The sequence below is a fragment of the Lynx rufus genome, unplaced genomic scaffold, assembly GCF_022079265.1.
Source record: "Lynx rufus isolate CCGP_SWC_20201006 ecotype Redwood Valley unplaced genomic scaffold, mLynRuf1.p SCAF_1, whole genome shotgun sequence".
NCBI lineage: Eukaryota > Metazoa > Chordata > Mammalia > Carnivora > Felidae > Lynx > Lynx rufus.
In genome coordinates, this window is record NW_025814823.1 from 210,918,353 (window position 1) to 210,938,574 (window position 20,222).

Below are 20,222 nucleotides of genomic sequence, written 5' to 3' on the forward strand. Positions count from 1 at the left end.
ATATTTAATATGAAAAAATGACAGCATACTGAGTTGAAAAATTAGGTAGGTATATGTACTTACTATGGAATGACCTTGACCTGTGTATTTGGAATGACTTTCTAAATATACTTAAATATACTGAAGTAACAAAGAAAAGTTAACTAATCTAATTTGCCAATAGTAAAATGTTTTTACACAGCTAAATTACCACAAGTAGAAACACAGAGAGACGAATCCTATTCCTAACATTTAAAAAAATCTATCAAAATTGAGGAAGGAAGCTTGGTACATGGACACATTGGGATCATAGATACCTATAAACTACAATGAACAAGACAATTTTAGACTAATGTTGGCTGAATTCTAATCTGTTAAGTAAGAAAGAAAATAGTCTAAAGACAAATATAGTAAGCTCACTTTTATTTTTAAGTAAAGAGAAAAAGGGAGAGAATAAAAATATAATTATATATGCATACTGTTGCAAAAAGAAGCAGAGGGATGAAAAATCAGAATCATGTGATAGATTATCTATAAAGCTGTTTTTGAATAGCGTGAAGGTCAAGGAAACAAATGGCATGTCTGTAGATTTCTGTGTTTACATAGTTTGGTCTTTGTAGGCATGTTATTATTTTTCATAACAAAATTCTATTTATAACAAAAAATGGAGGAGAAAACTCTAAAATAGAATACAAACAGAAACAAATGAATTCAAAATATTTTCAAACGTGTAACATAATTGCACTGTACCAAAAAAAAAAATGAGGGAACACAACTACATTTTGAACACAGTACTTTGAATATATGTCTCATCAATCTAAAGAAAAAATGAACTTCAAAAATCTACTTTTAGGCTAACCTATTTTTTGAGTAGTCTATTGGGTAGAACTGATATTCACAGTTCATGGATTAGTACATGGTAACATTTTTTCAGTATGATTGAGCAGATGTGTAAATATACCAAGGATTTTGAAAGTAGATTTCTTAAATTTAGAAGGAGAGTTACTAACGTGGAAATGGAGGAGATGAAAATCACCTCTGTGGTGGTGCTGGAATTGAAGGTATTATCAGTATGGATTCACATTTTCCCACAAATTATATGTAAACATGGTGGTATAGATATGTAATATTTACATCCATCCTGTATCTATATATTTCATAACTGTCCACTGAAAAGGATTTATGAACAACAGTGCTTCATTAGCAATGAGCACTTCTGCAAACCACACCTATTTTTTAAAATACCATTAGGTGTCTTTGAGAAATGGAAGATTTGAAGACAGAAACAAAAAAAATTCGAGTGGAGTCTGGAAATTGTGTGCAAGCAAGAAAGGAAAAGCTCCAAAATGGTTGAGTTTCAACAGCAGCAACCCAATACATGATAATAGGAAGAGATAATACCCCACTGAATAAATACAGAGAGATGAATAAATAATGATAATAGATTGATACAGATAGAAAATAGATAGATGATAGGTGGATAGGGACAAAGGAAAAGGTTTTGTAACAATACAATGCCACATGGAAAAAAAAAAAACAAAGAAAAGTGCAGTTAGAAATCACTAATTGGCCACCATGACAGCTACAACTGCTTTAAGTAAGAAACAAAACAGTTGGTAAAATGAGTGAGTGAAATTTGATAGGAACAGAATATTTACACAGTTTCAAAATGTCTCCCCAAATCTGATTTCCTAATTATAGGGTAAAAAAAATACCAGCTTTACAGTCAAGAATCTTGATGAACACCACCTTAAATAAGGGATAGAGTTATCATCTCTAATGATAGAGGACCATCTAATAATATCATGTGCTTCGCATTGAGATTCACTGAGATGGAATCAACACCACGTTTGTAGTATTCCCACCAAACTCCCTAGTAACCTGAAGTATTCTGAGAAAACATCAAACAAACCCAACTGGGGATCCATCATAGAAAATAAACAGCTTGTACTCTTAAAATATCAATCACGTGAAAGAAAAAGAAGGGTTGAGAAACCAGTCCTTACTAAAGGAGATGAAATACACATGATAACTAAATGCAATGTGTGATCCTGAATTGGCTCCTGCACCAGAGAATTCCTGTCACAACATAGGATACTGTGTGCACAACTGGAGGGATTGAAATCAGGATTGTAGACAAAGTAATGTGATTACATTAATATTAAATGGTGTCTCCCTAATGCAGATTAATATTGTCACTGGGAAGATATGCTACCTGAACAGATGAAAATTGTGAATGTGCATGCATGTAATCATATAGTATGAGGGGAAAGTGGAGTAATAGGTTGGGAGAGTTTTAACACGTTTCTAATGAGAAATTTCAAACACTTAGAAGAATAGAACTTCTTGGTGCCCACTACCGAGTCCTATTTTGTCATGCGCATTCAGAATTACAGACTTAGCCTTAGAGGTTCAGTCCTTCAGGTCAAGACCTGGCCCTCCAGGGGTATTTAACACGTAGGGGACCCTAGCACTTTCACCAGTAGGTACTTTCCAAAGAAACTCCCTGAGCACTAAGTGTAGGTCATTTTCTTCTTGGAATCAGCTTCTGGGATCTTGAGATTGGAAGACTCGCGGAGATTTTAAGCAGGTACCTGGGGAAATGGGGCACGGGGATGACAGTATGAGGTCAATAGTGCAGTTAGGAGGTGGGAACATTTGGGGAAAAGTCACTAAAATGCAGAAGGGTCTGAGTCACCTGGAGGTGGAGCTCACTTGGAAGTGACATCCTAAGGTCTCTATCATTCCTGGTTCAGAGTATCTTCTCTGGGGAGAGTGTGGTGATTACAGGGACAGAGAGGGGTTAAGGAGAGCTCACTAACCCCTCCTTCCTGCTGCCTTAGCTTAGGGAGGGTGAGGACCCAATAGCCTGTGGAGCAAGCACCCAGGAGGCGGAGCAGAGGGGCCAGAAGTGGCAAACAGAAGAGAAGGCAGGCAGGATCCACCTCTCACCTCTTCCCAAGCTGCCTGCCAGCGCATTTCCTTGGCAGCCAGGGCAGCGTGTGTCCCAGGGCACGCACACAGGTCACTGTGCAGGACACAGAGCCACAGAGCATAGGGCTCTGGGCACCAGGCTGGAATCTGCAGCTGGGACAGGAGCAAGCATGGTGGGGCAGCAGGCGCTACTGCTAGCTGGCTTGTTTTTGCCTGGGTTCCTGCTCTCTGAGGCTGCAAAAATTCTGACTTCTTTTGCACTGGGTGAGTGCTTAGCTGGAGAATCAGAAAGGGGCCCATCCCAGGCCCCTGTGCCAGGGTTCAGTCACAGCCTTAGGTCAGAGGATCATTCCATGTGGTGTTCTAGAGAGGGCTAGGGTCCCAGGCCAGAGGAGGGAGAGGCGTGAGAGGTCTGTGCGGTAGAATGGGATCCCTACTGCTGCGATGGGGAAGTTAGTTTTGGGCTACCAGCAGTTTCCTTTCCTCTCTTTGTATTTGCTCTGGAGCTGCTTCACATTCTGCATTCCTGGGGCCAGAATGTAGAGCCAGTGCTGAGCTAGAAATCATGAGCTGCCCACCACAGGGCATGGCAGGGACTTTCAGAGGCACATGCGAAAAGTGTGGGACAGTAGAAAGTGGAAAGTGAAATCAATTTCACGCTCTTGGAGGCTAAGGACAGGGGCTCCTGGGGGCAGCAGCACTAACTGGGCATGTTTCATTAATGGGAAACCTGGAGAACTGCCTGGGCAGTGGAGGGGGCCCTGGACGATCAAGTTCTCGGTGCCCCTCTCTCTTTTGCCCTTACTGCTGGAAGGTGTTGACGGACTGTGAAGCAGTTAATTTTGTGTGAACCCAGTTGTAATGCCTTTATTTTGTCCCAAAGGGAACAGAAGGGGAACAGGAACATTTATTAGGAAGAAGGTTTCAGAAGATGGAGTTTCCTGAAGACTTTTTTGGATCCATTGTGACAGGCTAGGGGATCTGCCCTGCCCCTGCCTCTGCCCCAGAATACACTGGGCTCACCAACACCTTCAGGAATGGCTGTCTCTGCAGGAAGCCTTTTCTCATGCATCCATTCCTTCCTTCCATCCATCTTGCCTGCCTGCCTTCCTTCTTCCTTCCTTCCTTCCTTCCTTCCTTCCTTCCTTCCTTCCTTCCTCTGTTTCTTCTTTCTTTCTTTCTTTCTTTCTTTCTTTCTTTCTTTCTTTCTTTCTCTTTCTTTCTTTCTTTCTTTCTTTCTTTCTTTCTTTCTTTCTTTCTTTCTTCTTTCAAGTTAGTTAACATACGGTATGGTCTTGGCTTCAGTAGTAGAACCCAGTGATTCATTTGTAACATATGACACCCAGTGCTCAATCCAAAAAGTGCCCTCCTTAATACCTATCACCCATCTAACCCATCTCCCCACCTACCTCCCCTCCGACATCCCTCAGTTTGTTCTCTGTATTTAATGGTCTCTCATATTTTGCCTTCCTCTCTGTTTTTATCTTATTTGTCCTTCCTTTCCTCTTTGTTCATCTGTTGTGTTTCTCAAATTCCTCATATGAGTGAAATCATATGATAACTGTCTTTTTCTGACCTATTTTGCTTAGCATAATACACTCTAGTTCCATCTACGTTGTTGTAAATGGCAAGATTTCATTCTTTTTCATTGCTGAGTAGTATTCCAGTATGTATGTATGTATGTATGTATGTGTGTATGTATGTATGTGTGTATAAGTTGATGGACATTTGCACTCTATCCATAATTTTGCTATGGAAATTATTTATAGTGCTCCTATAAACATTGGGGTGCATGTGCCCCTTTGAATCAGAATTTTTGTATCCTTTGGATAAATTCCTAGTAGTGCAATTGCTGGGTCATAGGTTTGTTCTATTTTTATTCATTTGTATTTTATTTTTATTTTTTAAACAGAGGATATTTACAATGATGCTTTACTATATCCTTAAAATTTATTTTGTTCATTTATTTTTGAGAAAGAGAGAGAGAGACAGAGCATGAGCAGGTGAGGGTCAGAGAGTGAAGGAGACACAGAATCAGAAGCAAGCTCCAGGCTGTGCATTGTCAGAACAGAGCCCCATGCAGGGCTTGAACCCACAAACTATGAGATCATAGGGTAGTTCTATTTTTAATTTTTTGAGGAAACTCCATAGGTTATCCAGTGTGGCTGCACCAGTTTGCATTCAAACCAACAGTGCAAAACGCTTCCCCTTTTTCTAAATCCTCACCAACATCTGTTGTTTTCTAAGTTGTTAATTTTAGCCATTCTGATAGGTGTGGAGTGGTATCTCATTGTGGTTTGATTTGTATTTCTGATGATGTATGATGTTGAGCATTTTTTTAATGTGTCTGTTAGCCATCTGGATATCTTCTTTGGAAAAGTGTCTTTTCATGTCTTCTTCCCATTTCTTCACTGGAGTATTTGTTTTTTGGGGTGTTAAGTCTGTTAAGTTCCTTATAGATTCTGGATACTAAACCTTTATCTGATATCTCATTTGCAAATATCTTCTCTAATTCCACTGGTTGCCTTTTAGTTTTGTTGGCTGTTTCCTTTGCTGTTCAAAAGATTTTTATCTTGATGAGGTCCAAAAGTTCATTTTTACTTTTATTTCCTTTGCCTCTGAAGACATGTCAAGTAAGAAGTTGCTGTGCCCTAGGTCAAAGAGTTTGCTGCCTGTTTTCTTCTCTAGGAGTTTGATGGTTTCCTGTCCCACATTTAGGTCATTCATCCATTTTGAATTTACTTTTGTGTGTGGTGTAAGAAAGTGGTCTAGTTTCATTCTTCTGCATGTCACTGGCCAGTTTTCCCAGCACCATTTGTTAAAGAGACTGTCTTTCTTCCATTGGATATGCTTTCCTGCTTTGTCAAAGATTAGTTGGCCATATATTTGAGGATCCATTTCTGGATTCTCTATCCTACTCCATTGATCTATGTGTCTGTTTTTGTGTCAATACCATACTGTCTTGATGTTTACAGCTTTGTTAACACAGGTTAAAGTCCAGGATTGTGATGCCTCCAGCTTTGGTTTTCTTTTTCAACATTACTTTCTCTATTCAGGGTCTTTAGTGGTTCCATACAAATTGTAGGATTGTTTGTTTTAGTTCTGTGAAGAATGCCAGTATTATTTTGATAGGGATTGCATTGAATGTGTAGATTTAGATAGCATACACATTTTAACAATATTTGTTCTTCAAATCCATGAACATGATATGTTTTTTTTCATTTCTTTGTGTCTTCTTCAATGTCTTTCATAAGGTTTATATAGTTTTCAGCATACAGATATTTCACCTCTTTGGTTAGGTTCATTCCTAGGTATCTTATGGGTTTTTGTGCAATTGTAAATGGGATCAATTCCTTGAAATCTCTTTCTGCTGCTTCATTATTAGTATATAAAAATGCAACCAATTTCTGTACATTGATTTTATATCCTGCATCTTGCCTGAATTCATGTATTAGCTCTAGCAGTTTTTTGGTGGAGTCTTCAGGTTTTCCATGTAGAGTATCATGTCATCTTTGAAAAGTGAAAGATTGACTTCTTCCTTACTGATTTGGATTTCTTTTATTTCTTTTTGTTTTCTGATTGCCAAGGCTAGGACTTCCAGTACTTTGTTGAACAATAGTGGTGAGAGTGGACATCCCTGTCTTGTTCCTGATCTTAGAGGGAAAGCTCTGTTTTTCCCCACTGAGGATGATATTAGTGGTGGGTCTTTCATATATGGCTTTTATGATGTTAAGGTATGTTCCTTCTATCCCTTCTTTCTTGAGGGTTTTATCAAGAAATGATGATGTATTTTGTCAAATGTTTTTTTCTGCATCTATTGAAAGTATCATATGGTTCTTAGTCTTTCTTTTATTAAAACAATTTTTTTTACATTTATTCATTTTTGAGAGACAGAGAGAGACAGAGCACAAGCGGGGGAGGGGCAGAGAGAGAGGGAGACACAGAATCCAAAACAGGCTCCAGGCTCCGAGCTGTCAAGACAGAGCCCAACGTGGGGCTCAAACCCACAAACCGCGAGATCATGACCTGAGCCGAAGTTGGACGCTCAACCGACTGAGCCACCGAGGAGTCCCTTATCCTTTCTTTTATTAATGTGGTATATCATGTTGATTGATTTGTGAATATTTAACTAGCCCTGCAGCCCAGGAATGAATCACAACTGATCATGGTGAATAATTCTTTTGATGTACTGTTGAATTCAATTAATATCTTGTTGAGATTTTTGCATCCATGTTCATCAGGGATATTGGCCTGTAATTCTTGTTTTTAGTGGGGTCTTTGTCTGGGTTTGCAATCAAGGTGAAGCTAGATTCATAGAATGAGTTTGGAAGTTTTCCTTACATTTCTATTTTTTTGGAACAGTTTTAGGAGAATAGATATTAATTCTTCTTTAAATACCTGGTAGAATTCCCCTGGGGGGTCATCTGGCCTAGGACTCTTATTTGTTGGGAGATTTTTGATAATCTATTCAATTTCTTTGCTGGTTATGAGCCTGTTAAATTTTCTGTTTCTTCCTGTTTGTGTTTTGGTAGTGTGTGTCTGGAATTTTGTCCATTTCTTCCAGATTGTCCGTTTTGTTGGCATATAATTTTCCATAGTATTCTCTTATAATTGTATTTCTGTGGTGTTGGTTGTGATCACTCCACTTTCATTTGTGATTTTATCTGTTTGGGTCCTTACTCTTTTATTTTTGAGAAGTCTGTCTAGGTAGTTTTCAATTTTGCTTATTTAAAAAAAAAACAGCTCTTAGTTTCATTGATCTGGTGTACTGTTTTGTTTTGTTTTTTTCTTTTTTGGATCCTAAGTCATTTATTCTGCTCTAGTCTTTATTATTTCCCTTGTTCTGCTGGATTTCGACTTAATTTGCTGCTCCTTTTCTAACTCCTTTAGTTGTAAGGTTTGGTTGTGTATTTGGGACCTTTCTTGCTGCTTGAGATAGGTCTGAATTACAATGTATTTTCCTCTTAGGACTGCCTTTTATGCATCTCAAAGGGTCTGGACAGTCATGTTTTCATTTTCATTTGTTTCCACGTATTTTTAAATTTCTTCTTTAACTTCCTGGTTGACCCACTCATTCTTTAGCAGGATGTTCTTTATCCTCAATGTATTTGAGAGCTTTCCAAATTTTTTCTTGTGTTTGATTTCAAGTTTCATAGTGTTATGATCTGAAAATATGCATGGTAAGATCTCAATCTTTTTGTACATGTTGAGGGCTGATCTGTCACCCAATATGTGATCTATTCTGGAGAATGTTCCATATGCACCCAAGAGGAATGTGTATTCCGTTGCTTTAGGATGAAGTGTTCTGAATATATCTGTTAAGTCCATCTGATCCAGTGTGTCATTCAAGACCATTGTTCCCGTGTAGATTTTCTGCTTAGATAATCTATCCATTGTTGTAAGTGGAGTATTAAAGTCTCTTACAATTATGGCATTATTGTCAATAAGTTTACTCATGTTTGTGATTAATTGATTTATATATTTGGGAGTTTCAAGTTGGGGGCATAAATGTTTACAATTGTTAGCTTTTCTTGATGGACAGACCCCTTAATTATCATATAATGCCCTCCTTCATCTTTTGTTACAGTCTTTGTTTTAAAGTCTAGTTTGTCTGATATAAGTATGGCTACTCCAGCTTTCTTTTGACATCCAGTAGCATGATAGATGGTTCTCCATCCCCTAACTTTCAATCTGCAGATGTCCTCAGGTCTAAAATGGGTCTCTTGTAGGCAGCATACAGATGGGTCTTGTTTTTTTTAATCTATTCTGATACCCTATGTCATTTGATTGGGGAATTTAGTCCATTTACATTCAGAGTGATTATTGAAAGATATGAATTTAGTGCCATTGTGTTATCTGTAGATAACACAATGTGGTTTTGTGTTTGTGGTGATGTTGTCTGGTCATTTGTAGTCTTTGCTGCTTTCCACTCAGAGTCCCACTTAGAATTTCTTGCAGGATTGGTTTAGTGGTCACAAACTCCTTTACTTTATGTTTGCTTGGAAGCTCTTTATTTCTCCTTTTCTGAATGACAGCTTTGCCGAATAAAGGATTCTTGGCTACGTATTTTTCTTATTCATCATATTAAATGTTTCCTGCCATTCCCTTCTGGCCTGCCAAGTTTCAGTGGAACCTTATGTGTCTACCTTTGTAGGTGAAGGACATTTTGTCCCTAGATGCTTTCAGAATTCTCTCTTTATCTTTGTATTTTGCAAGTTTCACTATGATATGTCGTGGGGTTGACCTTTTTTTTTGTTGATTTTGAAGGGAGTTCTCTGTGCCTCTTGGACTTGGATGCCTGTTTTTTTCCCCCAGATTAGGGAAGTGCTCAGCTATAATTTATTCAAATAAACCTTCTGCCCCTTTTTGCTCTTCTTTTTCTGGGACTCCTCTGATATGGATATTGTTTTGTTTCATGGAATCACTTAGATCTCTAATTCTCCCCTGTGGTTTAGTACTTTCCTCTCCCTCTTTTTTTCAGGTTTATTATTTTCCATAGTTTTATATTTTATTTCACCTATTCTCTCCTCTGCTTCTTCAATCCTCACTGTCACTATATCTAGTTATTTTGCATCTCCATATTGCATTTTTAAAATTCATCCTGACTAGTTCTTTGGTCTTTGATCTCTGTGGCAAGTGTTTCTCTGGTGTCTTCTATGCTTTTCTTCAAGCCTAGCTATCAGTCTTATGACTATCTTTCTAAATTTTGTTCAGATATATTTTTTATATCTGTTTTGAGCAAGTCTCTGGCTGTGATTTCTTCTCAACCTTTCTTATGGGGAGAATTCCTCTGGCCTGTCACTTTGCTTAAGTTTCTCTCGTTTGCATTTTTTAAAAGCCTGTCATGTGTCCTGCATCTGAGAGTACTACTATATTAAAAATGAGTCATACACTGTCCAGGGCCTGGCACTCCAGGAAGTGTTTCTGGTGTATGTTGAAGGCACTCTGCTGTTGCGTTTTGGCTGCTCTATCCCACTGGTCAATCCTTTGCAGAGCTCCTCCTTGCTTCAACTAGGTGTGCTTTGATTTGTTTGTTGAGGTAACCCTAGGAAAAAAAGGATGGGGGAAACCTGATCCCATAAAAAGAGAAAAAGGAAAGTGGAGAACAGAAAAACAAAAAGAATAAAAAAAAAACAAAACAGAAAATTATAAGCCTGATTCCAAAGAAAGAGTAGGAAAAAAATAAAGAAAAAAGTAGAATAAAAGAGAAAAGATGAAACAAAAAGAGAATAAATGAAGTCTGATATACATATACATATACAAATGTATATGTACATCAATATATGCCTATATATGTATATCTATCTATATATAGATATAGATATATTGATATACATATACATATACATATGTGTGTGTATATATATGTGTGTGTGTGTGTATATATATATATATATATATATATATATATATATGGTAAGAAATGACAAAAAAAAATCAGAAACCATGAGCCTGATTCCAAGAGAAAAAAAAGAAAAAAGAAGAAGGAGGAAAGAAAGAGAGAAAAAAGAAAAAAAAGTTGTCTGTTGGCGCCTGGGGCTGGTGGCTGTGCTTTTCTGGAGGAGAGACTGGCTGCGATGGGTCAGCCAGTCTTGCTCCAGTAAATAAGCAGTTTCCAGGCATGGAGGGGAGGGTTTAGGTGTAATCAGTCCTGCTTCCACTGGGAGCCACTGTGTTGCTCTCCAATGTCCCACTGTGTTGGTGTTGGGGAGAAAATGACATCACTCCAATCTCTCAACCCTGGACCAGGGATCTCAACCCTATCTTATCAGGCAGCCCTCACAGAATAGAGAATGCAGTCAGCTTGCCCTGCTCCACAGTTCTCCTGCACCTTCTTGGCGCTCATCTGGATTCAAAATCTGAAGTCTTAAAGGACTCAGCACCGTACAGCAATGCTCCCCAGCTCCAGAGTAAAGCCTCTCCCCACTGCTGATGAAAGGCCTTTGGCTGGCACCTGCAGGGTCTTTTGTCCTTGGGGAGACAAAAACCCTTCATCTCAAAGTACTCTGAGAAGAGAATTATTCTCTCCCCGAACACGCCAGAGATTGCTACACCACACTATGCACTCTGGGGTGGCTGCTTCCTCGCCAGGAGCATGAGCCAGGGTTCCAGTCTGGGTAAAGTTGCACACTTCTGAAAACTCTGAGTTTCAATTCCAAGGCTGTTGCAAACAAAGAGTTGGGACACTCAGTACTTCTTGCTCCCAAGTCCATAGTCCAGAGAAGCTTGCTCTTGTCCTAACCCCATGCTGCACTTTCATAATCCCTTTCTCTTTCTCTCCCGTTTGTCTCTCCACAGAAGGGGTTCTCTCTCCTCTATGCTCTGCCACTGTATATCCCTAAAATCACATATATCCACCTCAATCCTGCCAAGCTGTATCCCTCCAAATGTGGAGATCATTTGGCTGCTCTGCAGTTCAATTTCCTGGGTGTTCTAAGTGATCTGACACCAATACAGCTGTGTTTGAGTGGCAAGGCCCTCCTACTTCTCTGCCATCTTAACTCTCCTCTCCCTGCATCCATTTCTTGCATAGGTTAAAGGTAAGCTAGAGCAAGCAGTCTGAGGGGGTAAGGGTTTGTATTTTATGTAACCTGTGTTACCTCAGGAAACACAAACACAAATTAAAAATTAGAGTAATTCCCACAGACACACCATTACTGTAGTCATACATCCCACTCTGCTGACCTAATCACTACAAAGTCATTATCTTCCAAAGTACCCTTCTTTCCAACGTGGGCAAATTCTATTCTTTTCTTCCTGATTGGACATTCTCTGCTCTGAGACCCATAGATTCAAGAGAAATGCTCCTTGATGGTGCATAGTTTTAGACAATCATTGCAAGATAGAACCAGTACTTCCCCTAGGAGTAAGCTTCTCTTTCCTTAGAATCTCACGATTTTCTTAGGATAGGTGATGCCTTGGGGCGCCTGGGTGGCGCAGTGGGTTAAGCGTCCAACTTCAGCCAGGTCACGATCTCGCGGTCTGTGAGTTCGAGCCCCGCGTCAGGCTCTGGGCTGATGGCTCAGAGCCTGGAGCCTGTTTCCGATTCTGTGTCTCCCTCTCTCTCTGCCCCTCCCCTGTTCATGCTCTGTCTCTCTCTGTCCCAAAAATAAATAAACGTTGAAAAAAAAATTAAAAAAAAAAAAAAAAAAGGATAGGTGATGCCTAACTCTGTCATGTGCAGGATCTTACAGTTATGCCCCAATGACCACAGTTATCCTAAATGCCTTAATTTCATGTTCAGGCCTAACTGGAAACTTGGAATCCTGCTAAATATATTTGAATCTCAAGGATTTTGTTTCATTTTTAAAAAGTTTTTAATGTTCATTTGTTTTTGAGAGAGAGAGAGAGAACAGGGGAGGAGCAGAGAGATAGGGAGATAGAGAATCAGATGCAGGCTCCAGGCTCCAGGCTCTAGGCTTCGAGCTGTCAGCACAGAGCCCGAAGCAGGGCTCGAACTCACAAGCTGTGAGATCATGACCTGAGCTGAAGTCAGACGCTTAACCTATTGAGCCACCCAGATGCCCCTTAAGGATTTTGTTTCTAAGTGGTAGATCTAACTCCTTCTGCTTTAATGACTATTTCTTGGACTAATATTCAATATCCCATGTTTCTAATTCCCCCTCTAACATGAATTTACATGGAGAATGATTCCATAAAGAGTGCTGACTGATTATCCAATAGGAAGCCTTCCTGTTTCCATTTACAGCAGTGTGCCTAATTTCCACCAGTACAGTTATTTCTTCAGGACATGGTATCTCCACAAGGCCTGGCTAAAATGAGCATGTCGCTAGGATCAGGAACCACTTGAGGACTAAGCAGAGAAGTTCATCACACTGACATGGAGGCCATGAGCCACAAGGAAATTTTTGATGGAGGATTACCACAGGTCAAAATTTGGGAAGCCCTCAGCTGGGGCTTACCTTAAGTGAGACAGTGGGGCTGAAGAAACTCATCTTCCTGTGCTCACCATCAACTTTCTGCCCCCTTACCATGGATTTCCCAACTGCCACATCAATTTCAGAGCCTCTGTTCACAGCTTTACAAAAATGAAATTTTGTGTTGTTCCTAGGTGGAAGCCATTATCTACTACTGGACCGTGTATCTGAGATTCTTCAAGATCATGGTCATAATGTCACTATGCTTTTTTACGGAGAAGAGTTTTTAACCCCAGGTATGTTTTTTAGTAATCATTGAATTCTTTTATCCCAGGGAGATAATGTGTTTTGTATAGTACTGTGAAGCACATAATCTTTCTGGATCTAGTTGTATTGACAGAATGGGAAAAACGTGTGTGTGTGTGTATGTTTATGATACCTGCTGACTATCATATTAAGTTCTGTATGTCTGGCCTCCACATGCTGTATCTCCATGTTTTACCCCTTTAGCTAGGTGTCACTTCAACTCAGGCAGGCCTCTGTACATTATTATTTATTGATCAGTTTGATAACTACTACTCTGTGGTATGGTTTTAACTTGTTTAAACAGATGTCTTCAGCCAAATTTATAGCTTCTATTATGTAAGGACAGCTGCTTTTTCTGTTTCATAGGTTACTTTCTAACCCTGTTCTGAGGCTCAAAATTTAAGAAAGCTTTTAAAAGGATGTCTTTTATTCATGTCTTAGGATCAAAATCTATCAGTGAGATGATCCTGTATTCATGAGAAGTTACTGGCTGCCTATGAGTTGTGCATAGTGATGTCACAAGTTCATGAGTCACTGAATGCAAAGAATTTTAGCTAAGATGAAGCTCATCAATCTTGTCAATGATTCTGTTGACAGACAAGGACACAGAGGCCCAGAGAACTGCAAAGATTTGTTCAAGTTCACACAGCAATTTAATAATAGAGTTGGGTGGATCTGGAACTTAAAGCTCTGATTTTCTCATTTGGAATTGCTACCGCTTTAGCTTAAAAAAATCCAAAATTAAGCATTTTTTTTATGAAAATCAAGTCTGAGCAAGTATGGAATTCTGAAGATGAACTTAAGACTGTTATTGTGTAATCACCTTTTAGGCTGGGTTCTATATTGTTCACTGAATATCTTTTCCATATATGTCCCTTTGTATCTGCCTTAATTGTCAGTCTGATTGTGTATTTGCCTTGACTGCCAACCATGGTAGTTGTAACACATGATCATTTCATTTTGGTGGTTTCTGGGAATGAGGAACTGCTAAAAGCTTTAGACCCTCTACCTCTTTAACAAACAGACCCACACTCAGAACTACCAACAATTCAGGGGACTCATGGGTTCCCTTAGTTTTATTCTTGGTTCCAAGTTTTAAGAGTCCAGAGTTTCTTGCAATATTTACCATTTACTGGAAATTCTGGAGGTTTTGAAACGGATTATTTATTTTTCACTACAGCAGTACCTTTGCAGAGATCTGCAAATAAGGAAACACGTGATTGGATTATTTTTGTTGACCTGATTCAATACTCAGTATTGAAACTTTTGAACGTGTATTAACTACTTGTTTGGATAACTTCCTTATAGAGTTTTTATTTACAACTTTACTAAATAAATGACTTCAGAAATACTGAAGTAGAAACCATTTCTAATGCTTACATGGGGGTTGTTCTGATCAATAACTGAAGTCACAAGTGTAAGATGCCAGCCTACACAGGATTTTCCTTTTCCTAAGTGAGCTTGCTATACCTTTCTATCCACCACATAGACATTCTCCACATGACGGTTCTTCTTTTTTTCTGGGGGGACTGTGCAGTTACATCATTGATTCTGAGGGACTTGCTTGCACTCATGAGAAGTTCTGCTTGGAGGGACATTGCCATGACCAGATAATTCCATCCCTTTCAACCAGTTAGGTTCTGCTTTCTTTGGGTAAGGAGGTAGAAGAACGTGTCAATCGCTAATGCAAGGAAGCTCTGTCTTGAATTCAGACTTTTGAATGGACTGAAGGTCTTCTCCCTTTATCTATCTAGTAGTGCTCACCTTACCCCTGGGAGCTAAAAAACCCAGGATCTTAGTCTGCTGTTATCAAGGTGGGGTCAATTTCTCATTTTAAGGGTTTATAGAGTTTAACAAAACACAACCACCTTTCCCTCTGAATTTCAGAACCAACAGAGAGAAAGTTATAGGAGTTAGGTAAAAATGCACCTTCATCTAGTTGATTGGGGAACTTCCTTTAGGTCTTCATTAACTCTCAAGGCCCTGAGTAGTGACTTGAAAATAGGCTCTGTAAACCTCTGAGTATTGTTCTATTTCATTCTTTATTGTGCCTTGGGTAGTTTCCTCACGTTTGAACTGAACTGTTCTTAGGAACACTCCAACCCGAAACTTTCCCTACAGCTCTCTTTTGGTTTTCTGGTATTCTGGCCTGTGAATACCAGCTGCCATGTCCTTCCCCTAATCTACTGTGCTGCACTCAGGGAGATGGCCAGGCCAGGTGTGGGTGCCTCCTCCATGAGATGTATCTTGGAAGCTTCCTTCAGCCATCCATGAATGTCCTGTGCCACCTGGTGTCTAACGTCTAAAAAACCATTTTAGCATATATTTGGTCTGGTTTTCTTTAGTTGTTTAAAGGAAGAATTTCCATATGGCCCTATCACTTTCTTGTAGCCACAGACTGAAGTTGCTTATATTCATTATTTAAACCATTCTATTGAAGTAATATTGGCATATAATAAACTGGATATATTTAAAATATATTATTTGATATATTTGTACATGTACCTATGAAACCATCAACATAATCAAGATGACAAATATATTTGTTCCCCCACCAGAAGATTTCTAATGCCCTTTTGCAATCTCCCCTCTGGGGCCTCCCACCTTTCTATTCCCGTTGCCAGTCAATCCCTAACATGTCCCTATGTGTTAGATTACATCATGTAGATTTTATATCAGGGGAATCATAATTATCTAGTGTTATATTTTAGTTTATTGTACTCAGCATAAATATTTTTGGATGCATTCGTAGTGTGTGTATGAGTAGTTCATTCCATTTTCTTGCTGAATAATGTTCTATGTGTGTACTAACACAATGCGTTTATTTAGTTGCTGTTGCTGGGCATTAGTGTTGTCTCCAGTTTTGAGCTATTGTTAATACACCTGCTGTGTAGATTTGTGTGCATGCCTATGTATGAACAGGTAGTGTCTTTTCTCTGAATTAACTGGTAGGAGAGCAGTGACTGAACCATAGGTTAGGTGCTGTTTAAGTTTTTAAGAAATGGCCAAACTGGTTTCCAAAATTGCTGTAACATTCTGCATCTCACCAGAAGTGACTGCAAGTTTCATGTACACCACACCCTTGTCAGTACTTGGTTAGCCTTTTTACTTTTATCCTTCCTTGTGTAGGTATTTAGTTGTATTTCATTGCGGTGTTTACATGCATTTCCTTTGTTAGTAATGATGCTAAGCCTTTCTTCATGTGTTTATTTGTCAACTATATATCTTCACTGGTGAAGTGTTTGTCAAATTTCGCCCATTTTTACATTGGTTCATTTGTTTTGTTATTATTGAGTCTTCAGTGCTCTTGATATATATTTTGTATATATATATATATATCTTTGGATATATATTTTGGATATATATATATATATATATATCTGGTAAAATACCAGATATAAGCCCTGCAAATATTCTTTCCCAGTTCGTGACTTATCTTTTCATTGTCTCAGGAGTGCTTTTTGTAGAGCACAATTTTTACTTTGATGAAGTGTAATTTTATACTTTTGCTACATGTATTAGTATGAATATGATTTTTTTATTTATTCTGTTAAAATGATGAATGTCAGTAATAGATTTTCAAATGTTAAGTTAAGCTTGTAGTCTGGGATCGAATTCCATTTGGTCAAAATATATTTTATATATAAATACACACACACAGAGAGAGAGAGAGAGAGAGAGGCAAGCAGGGGAGGGACACAGAGAGAGGGAGACACAGAATCTGAAGCAGGCTCCAGTGCTGACAGCTGAGAGCCTGACGCACAGCTGGAACTCACAAGCTGTGAGATCATGACCTGAGCCGAAGTCAGACACATAACTGAATGAGCCACCCAGGCACCCCTGTATTTTTCTTTTATATATTTTATATTTTGTTTGTTTGAATTTTGGTTTAATATTTTATATCTCTGTCCATGAGGATCATCGTTCTGTGATTTTCTTGAGTTTTTTTTTTCTTTCTTTAATTGCTATTGGTGAAATTCTTATCTCAGAATGAATTGGGTTGTGTTCCTTTTTCAGTTTTCTGGAAGAGTTTGGGTAAAATTAGTATTGTTTCTTCCTTAATTGTTTCAGCCAATCTGAGAGTCAGTATGTCTCTCCCCACCCCAAAGTTAGGTTTGGGTGTTAAGACATATGGCCTTACATATATACCAAGAGGCTATAAAATGGTTTATTATTAGTATGATGACACTTTCAGGGGAGAGTAAAGCAACTCCCAAGGTGGTCCAAAAGTACATTGAGAGAACAGGAAAAAGAGGGTGGCTTTGGGCTTTTATGGCGGTCAGCAGTGGGACTGGAATGGGCATTTCCCTTCTTGCTTGACTGATGGCCAGAACATGCCATGTCTCATGTATTTCAATTTGAACATGTTTAAGTAAGTCATTATGGTATTTTATGAGCCTTGCTGCCTAAGACTGATGAGAGAGTTGAAAATATCACTGAATGTCTTGTTTAAAAGACTAACTATATGGTTCAGTTGGTTAAGCATCTGACTTCGGCTCAGGTCATGATCTCATGGTTTGTGAGTTTGAGCCCCTCATTGGGATATTTCCTGTAGGTAAGTATCCTCTGTCACTCTCTCTCTCTGCCCCTTCTCCACTTGTTTTTTTTTTTCTCTCTCTCTCTCAAAATAAATAAACTTAAAAAAAAAAAAAGACCAGCTTTGTGCATTTAGAAAAGTGAATTAGTGCTTTGGTCATGATCAGTAATGTCTGAAAATCTAGAGGATAAGGACAGTCTTCTTTAAGGCTGTGTATTGTGTCTTTAGTGTGTAGAGACACATGTGCAATCTTCTTTTATATTTTGGATATCCATTTCACAGGAGATTCTGAGTACTTAACCCAAATAAAACAACCGTTCTTCTTTATAGGTTTATTTAGAATGTCTTTTTCTTCTTTCAGTTAACTTTGGTAGTTTATATCTTTCCAGGAAGTTGTCCATATAATGTTGTCTAAATTTTTAGCATCTGCAGTTCATAGAATTCATTTATAGTCCTTTTTATTTCTGTGTGGTCATTAGTGGTGTTACTTCTTTCATTTATTTTTTTTTCTTCTAATACTTTATTTAAATTCAGGTTAGTTAACATATAGTGTAGTATTGGTTTTAAGAGCTTAATTTTGTGATTCATCAGTTACATATAACACCCAGTGCTTATCACAAGTGCCTCCTTAATGCCCTTTGCCCATTTAGCTCTCCTCCCACCTCCCCTCCTGCAACCCTCAGTTTGTTCTCCATAGTTACGAATCTCTTATGGTTTGCCTCTTTGTTTTTATCTTATTTTCTTTTTCTTTCCTTCCCTTATGTTCATCTGTTTTGCTTCTTAAATACCACATATGAGTGAAATCATACAGTATTTGTCTTTCTCTGACTGTCTTATTTCACCTAGCGTAATACACTCTAGCTTCATCCATGTCCTTGCAAGTGGCAAGATTTCATTCTGATTGTAGTAATTTGTGTCTTCCTTGTCTGTAAATTTTATTCATTATTTCAACGAATTGGCTCTGGTTCCATTGATTCCTTCTTGTTTTTTTCTTATTTCCAAAATTAATAGTTTCTCCCCTAATCTTTATTAATTCTACCTTCTGTTTTATATTTAATACACTTTCTTTCCCAATATCTTATGGTGGCAGAATAGGTTATTGATGTGATAACTTTCTTTGTTAACATAGCTGTAAGTTTTCTTCTGAGTACTAATTTTGTTGCAACCCATAAGTTTTGGTATGCTGTATTTTCAAATTTATTTTTGTCTAAGTATTTTCTGATTTCTGTTGTGATTTCTATTTGACACATTGCTTATATAAAATATGTTGTTTAATTACCATAATTGATAAATTTTCCAGTTTTCCTTCTGTTGTTGATTTCTACCTCCATCCTGTTGTGGTCAGATGTCCTGGGGTAATTATGTTTTAAAATCTATTGAGACTTATTTGTGACTGAACATATGGTCTCTGCTGGAAAATGTCTCAGGTACCTTTAAGAGGAATGAGTATGCTGTTACCGTTAGGTAGAGTGTTCTGTATATGTCTGTTACATCTAGTGGATCAATGTGTGCAAGTCTTGTGTGCAAGTCTTCTATTTCCTTACTGATCTTTCTGGTTTTTCTGTCCATTATTGAGAGTGGAGTATGAAATCTCCAATGATTATTATGGAACTATCTGTTTCTCCCTCCATTCTGCCAGCTTTTGCTTTAGATATTTTGTGGTTTCTCATTAGATGATATGTGTTTATAATAGTTTTATCTTCTTGCTGTAGTGAATCTTTTATTGATATATAATATCTTTCTTTGTCTTGTAATATTTTTTGATTTATGGTTATTGTGATTGATATTTGCTCATCTGCTTTCTTTGATTATTATTTGTATGGAATATCTTTTTCTGTGTACCTGTATCATTGGACCTAAAGTCTCTTGTAGACAGTTTATAGTTGGATCATGTTTTTCCTTGCGTGTGTGTTTGTGGCCTTTTAATTTTTGTATTTATTTTTAAAAATAATTTCTTCATTTTGGAATGATTTTGTATTTGAATAAAAATTGCAAAGATGGTACAGAAAGTTCCCATACAACTCACATCTTCATCTCCCCATTGTTAATCCCATTTAATTTTTAATTTTTTAATTATTGTTATTATTATTTTAATTTTATTTTTAATTTTTTAAAATTTACATCCAAATTAGTTAGCATATAGTGCAACAGTGATTTCAGGAGTAGATTCCTTAGTGCCCCTTAGTCATTTAGCCCATCCCCCCTCCCACAAGCCCTCCAGTAACTCTCAGGTTATTCTCCATATTTATGAGTCTCTTATGTTTTGCCCCCTCCCTGTTCTTATATTATGTTTGTTTCCCTTCCTTTATGTTCATCTGTTTTGTCTCTTAAAGTCTTCATATGAGTGAAGTCATATGATTTTGTCTTTCTCTGACTGACTAATTTCACTTAGCATAATACCCTCTAGTTCCATCCACATAGTTGCAAATGGCAAGATTTCATTCTTTTTGATTGCTGAGAAATACTGCATTGTGTGTGTGTGTATATATATATATATATATATATATATATATATGTGTGTGTGTGTGTATATATATGTGTGTGTGTATATATATGTGTGTGTGTGTGTGTGTGTATATATGGAAAGA

At 38.0% G+C, this 20,222-nt stretch overlaps 1 protein-coding gene across 4 annotated transcripts in view; it reads left to right on the plus strand.

Moving 5' to 3' along the window:
• Positions 1-3,083: 3,083 nt before the first annotated feature.
• The window catches only part of LOC124507711 (UDP-glucuronosyltransferase 3A2-like), a 44,496-nt gene continuing 27,357 nt past the window's right edge, over positions 3,084-20,222 (plus strand). For 2 of the 4 annotated variants that reach the window (XM_047074028.1, XM_047074052.1), the window contains exons 1-2: positions 3,084-3,177; positions 12,986-13,087. In XM_047074028.1, coding sequence (XP_046929984.1) covers positions 3,084-3,177; positions 12,986-13,087 — 196 coding nt within the window. Of the gene's footprint in view, positions 3,178-12,985; positions 13,100-20,222 lie in introns of all 4 variants that reach the window. The other 2 variants (XM_047074036.1, XM_047074045.1) reach the window with 2 other exon arrangements.